The sequence below is a fragment of the Sprattus sprattus genome, assembly GCF_963457725.1.
Source record: "Sprattus sprattus genome assembly, chromosome: 18".
NCBI lineage: Eukaryota > Metazoa > Chordata > Actinopteri > Clupeiformes > Clupeidae > Sprattus > Sprattus sprattus.
The window spans coordinates 26,615,142-26,622,544 of NC_137916.1; the positions used below are offsets into that span (position 1 = coordinate 26,615,142).

The window sequence follows — 7,403 nt, forward strand, 5'->3', positions numbered from 1 at the left end:
AAATGGTTTCAAGTTAACTGCACACCAGGGAAGTGATACTGTTCAATGGATCTGCAGCATTAATTGCATCGTCTGGTCACCTATCTGACTCCGACTCATTTCACGGCTGTATATTGTCTCATTGATTCTACCTCACCGTGGCCCCTGTACTTAGACTAATAGTGGTTGGGTTACACTGAACAACTCATTCTCTCTGGTACAAACAGTGCCTACTTCTCTATGAGACCTTCTGTTATGAAGTGGAAGCCTCTTTCTCTTTATACGTATATTAAGTAATACTAAAAATGATTAATAATACGTTAAAAACTACTAATAATAGTATGTTTTAAATGTAGCAACAAGCAGCAATCAGTGGAGTCCAAACAGAGTGTGGAAGCTGCCCCAAGGACTGAAAGGTTGAAGGATTTGACCGCTTCAACAGGTGGAGGACCATTTGAATTTTGTAAGTGTTACGTAGGAATTTGAAGACAACATTGATTCTGAAGATAGACCACACCATGTGGGAGGAACAGAGGGAAATATGTTGTAGCGACATCTAATGTTTTTATTTGTTCGAAATTGGGTTAACAGCTTCTATATGCCTACAACATTTCCAAATAAACATGAATGCACAGGATAAATAAAGAAAATAACATGACCTGTGATGAATAACCAACCCTGAAATTAATGAGTGAGCTAAATGGTGACGGAGAGAAGGAAGGGGAAGAGAGGATAGAATGATAGAATAGGAGAGTAGGGGAAGAGAGGATATAGAATGATAGAATAGGAGTGTAGGGGAAGAGAGGATCTCGCACTCAAACACAGGAAAGGAGAAGCAGCCACAGGAGAAGAGGAAGAGTGAAGAGGAAGGCCCCTCTCACTCCACTCAAGTGGTTTTGTTTGTACCTCAAGACCCATTGCTTTGCATTTGCCACCAGTCAATCCCCTTAAGGCCACCATCTGTCCTGGATTCCCCCCCCCCCCCCACCACCAACCATGGTTCACGCTGAGGTAACTGTGGGCTTATCAAATTACACAGCTAGAGCAGGTACTTCCCATTTCAAGGAAACCATGATCACTACTGGACTACTGGAAGGAAATTATTCATTCATTGTTAAAGAGGTGTTCACCTCTTGCATATACAGTACTGTGCAAAAGTTGTAGGCAGGTGTGAAAAAATGCTGTAAACTAAGAATGCTTTCAAAAATGGAAGTGTTAACAGTTTATTTTCATCAATTCTTCATAAATTAACAAAATGCAGTGAAGGAACAGAAGAAATTCTAAATTAAATCAATATTTGGCGTGACCACCCTTTGCCTTCAAAATAGCATCAATTCTTCCAGATACACTTGCGAACAGTTTTTGAAGGAACTCGGCTGGTAAATTGTTCCAAACATCTTGGAGAACTAACCACAGATCTTCTGTGGATGTAGGCTTCCTAAAATTCTTCTGTCTCTTCATGTAAACCCAGACAGACTCGATGATGAAGAGATCAGGGCTCTGTGGGGGTCATACCATCACTTGCAGGACTTTCTGTTCTTCTTTAAGCTGAAGATAGTTGTTAATGACATTGGCTGTATGTTTGGGGTTATGTTCCTGCTGCAGAATACATTTGGTGTCAATCATACGCCTCCCTGATGGTATTGCATGATGGATTAGTATCTGCCTGTTTTTCTCAGCATTGAAGTTACCATTCATCATGACCAAATCTCCAACTCCACTTGCAGAAATGCAGCCCCAAACTGGAAAGGAACCTCTACCATGCTTCACTGTTGCCTGCAGACTCTCATTATTGTACCTCTCTCCAGCCCTTCGGCGAACAAACTGCCTTCTTCTACAGCCAAACATTTCTAATTTTGACTCATCAGTCCAGAGCACCTTCTGCCATGTTTCTGCACCCCAGTTTCTATGTTTTCGTGCTTAGTTCAGTCACTTGGCCTTGTTTCCTTGTCGGGGTAGAGCTTTTTGGCTGCAACTCTTCCATGAAGACCACTTCTGGCCAGACTTCCCCGGACAGTAAATATCTGTACCTGGGTACCACTGGTTTCTGCCAGTTCTGAGCTGATGCCACTGCTTGAAATCTTCCGATTTTGAAGGTAAATAAGCTTGATGTGTTTTTCATCAGCTGCATTGTTTCCTTGGCTGACCACTGCGTCTACGATCCTCAACGTCTTCTTCAAAAGAGCTTGAACTGCACATTTTGAAACCCCTGTCTGCTTTGAAATCTTTGTCTGGGAGAGACCCTGCTGATGCAGTATAACTACGTTGTGTCTTGTTACTGTGCTCAGTCTTACCATGTAAATGGATACAAAATAAACATTTATTGTTTACATTTTTCAAAGCATTCTAAGTTCATAGCATTTTTTCACACCTGCCTAAAACTTTTGCACAGTACTGTAGTTCTGAGGAAGCTTGTCATATAGTTCTGAGGAAGCCTGGCATATTGTTCTGGGGAAGCTTGTCATATAATAATAAACTTTATGACAGGCTCAAGGCCCACATGGAAGATGCACAATACATATAATCAATAAATTACAAATAAATATACATTCATACATACAATCATCAATACATATAAATATACAAGGAAAGAAGGGCTAAAAAAAGGCACTTATGCCAGTGTTCCCAGATCTTAGATGTGTACTTGACAGAGCTGCGGCCAGGGTCTGTCATCAGATCAATTATAACATTTGTATAACATATTTTTGAGGAAGCTTGTCATATACTGTAGTTCTGAGGAAGCCTGGCTTCCTCAAGGAACCACCACTGCTGTGCCCCTCTTTCTCTCTCTCTCTTTCTTTCTCTCTCTTTCTCACACACACACACACACACACACACACACGTACATGCACACTCATATGTACACGATGTATGACTTTTGTGGTGTTTTCTTTTGTCACCACTCATGGTATCACCAACTGAGCTGTTTTACTACAAAGCTGCTTGTTATGGGGGCACAGGTAGGTAGAGGATCTTTATCAGAAAGACCCCCCTGTCCTGGTAGAGTGGAACATGTTTCTAGGTGTAGCTCAAAGCTGGTTTATTTGCCAGCCCACTGTTTCTCAGTGTCGACCACAAGGGACCTTCTGCCTTGATGTGGAGTGACAAGAAGTGTTGTCATAGTAACCATTGTGAGGCAGGCTGACAGCCACGTTGCTCAGCTTCCTGGAATTCACCCATGGCTAGGCCCCACCCCCCTGAGTTACTGTATCCCAAGAGGCTCTATACAACTTTAAGAGACCTTATTTCATCTAGAAGCTGTCATAAATGACTTAATTATGCGATGGAGGGATATGTGCAAAGTTTAAAGCAAGATATGGTGGGTGACGAGCTTAAATTGGAGACAGGGGAGTACAGATTACAATGCACGAGGGAGAAGGCTCCTCTAAGGGTCATCACGGTGGCCGTAGCAGATAGCAACCTCCAAGACCAGCATTGTTTGTGCACTTCAGGCTTATTCATTAATTAAATAATTAGGTAATTCAATTTCTCCTTAGTTAACTAAAATAGGCACTGAGAAGTAAGACCTACATTAATACGTTTATTACATTAGCATTGACATTAGCAGTGATTAGCTAACTTTAGCCTGGCCTATCTACCAAAGTAAAAGCTCTTTTTTTTTTTTTTGCTGCATAGTGGCAATTATAATGTACACGATGTGTGCAGTGTGCTGAAAAGATACCCACTTACCTTAAGTTCTTGAAAATCTGCAGCTGGAAGGGTCATCATGGAGGACTCGTTCATGAGCTAGCCCTGTATTTCCCATGTTAGCCCATGTCTCAGACAGTTGAAATATGAAATATGAAATATTTTGTATGATGAATTTTGAGTGGTTTTGTGAAGTTGTTTGTGCTTGTACGTGTCATTTTAAATATTCTTAATGGAAGCAACTGTTTTATTTTGTAAATTATTTGTGATGTTAACTGTGGTGAGACCCTTATGACCCTTCGCCGCCTGTTTTCTGTAATGCACTTAAACTTTTTTTTTGTTTACTTTTATCTGCTCTTTTGTAAAGCACATTGTATTACCAATGTGTAGATCATTTTTGCCTTGCCTTGACACCTTAAGAGAAGACCCAGCCATTTAACCAGATAAAGTTAAGTTAAAGCCTGTATTATCTGATCTGTTACTCAACCTTGAATTAGGGGATTAGACACCACGTCTGAACAGACCACAGACCTGGAGTGCGTATGTGTGTGTGTGTGTGTGTGTGTGTGTGTCTGTGTACACACATGCTGAGGACTGATTCAGCAGAGATAAGAGCTTTTCAAGGAAATACAACTGTTTGTCTTCCTGGAAGTTAGTGTTTTCATGGGCACACGCTAACCACAGACCAATAAGGAAGCCATAGACCTCACCATGTTGCAGAAGGGCAGCTATCATCTGTTGAACCCTGATGACCAGCAAGTTTGCAATCAGATAGAGAGCCTTCAGCTGTACATTTGTTTAGGGGGAAAATAATAATAATAATAATTAATTTTATTTGTAGAAGCAAGTATAGTATCTGACTACTAAAATTTGAAATGGGGAAAAATACTAAATCCGGTTGGCCGTAAATAGATTGGATCATATACTAATGTTACATTTTTATAAGCCATGTGAAGTTGAGTATTTATATATTACACGTTTTAAGTATTACAGTATTACTTTTAAATAGATTGGATCAGATATTAATGTTAAATATTTATATGCCACGTGGAGTTAAGTATTTATATATTACACGTTTTAAGTATTCCAGTACTTTTTTAAATAATTGCCAAAGAAATGAATTAGAATGAAAAACGCGGCTACTAGCTTACTACTTTCCTTATTGGTCATGCAAATATATTTCTTTAGTAGTGATTTTAATCTGATAAGGTTTGTTCTTTTTCAGAGGCACACTGTGTGCCGTAAGTGCATCTTTGCCTGGCGAAGATCTTACTTTCGTTTTTGTGAGGACAAAAATTTGCAGGAGTCCTTCTAGAACACTCCAGCCATGGGCTACGAATCTCAAGTCTTTTTTCCTTTTATGACACTCAGGTTTTTGAGAAATGAAGTAAACCAGCTCAACCTCAAGTGACGTGTGTTCTGAGCCACATACAGTCCAGTAAAGTCATTCAAATTTGGAAGGGGAAACTGACAATACCCGTACACACACACACAACCACCTATACTTCCCCATTCAGAGTAATCACTAACCTTTGATCTGAATTTTTATTTGAACTGGTGCGTAGAGCATAAAGTGCTTTCAGTATTACTCATTTTCTGAGTAGACCTAACAGGCTGCTCTGCTCTGGTCTGGTGTTATTGGTTACGCTGAAGACTATAAAGTCTGTCTGGGTGACTCCTCCCGTCACGCTGGGTTATCGCAACCTCTTTCATTTCTTGTAAATGCTTGTCTCTGAGGTCTCAAGAGATTACTGTCACCAGAGCTCCTCCTGTCTACCGCTTGTAGCCATATGAATCACAGTGGTGATAACACACGCAGTCACTCAGGTGACTAAACAAATCGCACGTCACACAGGTGAAGGGGCATGGGCAGAACAAGGGAGGCTCTGCTGTGATTTATGTCCTTACTGGATCTTCCTTTGTGTTCAAACATAAAAACCTGTGGTTACCCAAATTGAAGATTTTGAAAGAATATTTAGTAGTTAGTTGAGTTAGTGGGGACATTTAAACTTGGTCACCTACCACATTCTACAATGAGATTTGTCTAAATAGTACAAATCCGCCAATCTGAATAATTCCTCATCCCCCCCCCCAAAAAAGGTGGGTACGTGTCTCCATGCCAGTGGGGGAAAGGACCAGTAGGAGAAATGTTGTAAATCTTTCATAGTCATATTTATTTTCCAAATATCTATAAATACTCGTACCTGCATGGCAGGCAAATAATTGAAAAAGGAGAATCCTCCTTAAATAGTGTAAACATTGACAGGTTCTGTAAACATTCCAAACACAATTTTCACTTCTTTGTCCCGAACGTGTGCTACAAAAATAATAACAACTCCTCTTTTGCCAGCGAAGCTCGGCGAGTCTCCCATCCACGTCACTCTTAAGTAAGCTTAATGCATTCAGTATGGTGGTCATAACCGATAGGGAAAGGAATGTAAGAAGTCTTTGAGGATAGGATTGACAGGGATGCGGTCTATGTCCACCTCCTCGCCGCATGTCTCTATGACCCTGCGTCGACACAGCTCTTGGAGAGACTGCACCGGTTCTTTCCTGTAGGGCCGAGTCAGGCTCTTTTTGGGTGAGGTGATGTAGTATTCCAACAGTTTGAATAGCGAGTCGAAGGACTCCTTGCTCCCTGACAGGCTGAAGCATGAGGCCTGGTAGTTGATGCGTATGCTGATGGGCCCCGTCTGCGCCCGGTAGCTCAGGGTGAAGAAGACGTCTTTCTGCCGGCTGTCGCGGATGAGGAAGGTCCCCAGGGTCTCGTTCTTCAGTTTGTGATGGGCTTCCTCCACAGTCATGGGACCCCAGTAGAAGCCACTGTTTTCCAGCATGGAGGTGGTCTGCGTGATGGTCTTAAAGTCTCGCTCGTTCTTGAACGGACGGAAGTGTGTCTGGCTCTCCTGCCGGCTGGTCTGGCAGGACCTAGGCCGGTGGGACGGGGAGTCTGCCACTGAGGGCTCAATGCTCGCTCTGCATTCAGCTGGGCCTGTGTTGCCTTCCAGTGGACTGTGTGCTACCATCCTACATGGAAGACCAGCATGTGTGGTCTTCCATAGTCTCGCGTTAACGCCTTCGAGGTGTGTGTTGTTAATCTGCAAAGATATACAAAGATAAACATTAGATATACAAAGATGCTATAGCCCTAGTCAAATGGGTAAAATGAAATGACCTGATGGCCAGTTATCCACAGCAGCTCTCCATCGTATGCATTTTAAGCAACGGAGAATCGTCATATTACAGCCCTTATATATCACTTTCAGCGGCATCGATATATTCTATTGAAAGGTTCACCGAATAGGCTACCACCAAACCTAATGCAAACACAAAGTTCCACAAAAACCTGGAATAGTTTATCCCTAACAAAGCATATTGACAGATCAAACGACAATAGCGAAGTCTGATCAGTCTGCCCGGTCTGAGAACTTTCAAAAGTTTTTTTTCTGTCGCAACCATCTTTCCACCACTCCTGGAAAAAACAGCTTGCTAGTTTGACCACCTTTACGTGTTATCGGATTATTTTTGATGGTCTAACTGGTCTTATCAGCAAACAATGAACACTTAACGACATGGATCACTTTGAGTAGGGTATATTGTATTGAGTGTTTAGCCCATGGTATAATAAACCTTACCGTAGGGATATCTGTGCAGAGAGAGGCTTCAAAAATCGTAGCTTTCTCCCCCCGATGTGAAACAGTGAATTCTCACTGGTAGAACTCCAATTACAATGTGATAGTATTTCCACCGTCATTAGTTAGCCTTATTTCAGTGGC

General features: G+C 41.7%; 1 protein-coding gene across 1 annotated transcript; it reads right to left on the reverse strand.

The window, feature by feature from the left end:
- Positions 1-5,939: 5,939 nt before the first annotated feature.
- socs1a (suppressor of cytokine signaling 1a) lies at positions 5,940-7,403 on the reverse strand. Its single transcript, XM_080856431.1, has 2 exons — positions 7,263-7,403; positions 5,940-6,725 (listed from the first exon to the last, which is right to left on the reverse strand). The coding sequence occupies exon 2, from the start codon at positions 6,651-6,653 to the stop codon at positions 6,042-6,044; it is 612 nt and encodes a 203-aa protein (XP_080712557.1). The 5' UTR covers positions 6,654-6,725; positions 7,263-7,403; the 3' UTR covers positions 5,940-6,041.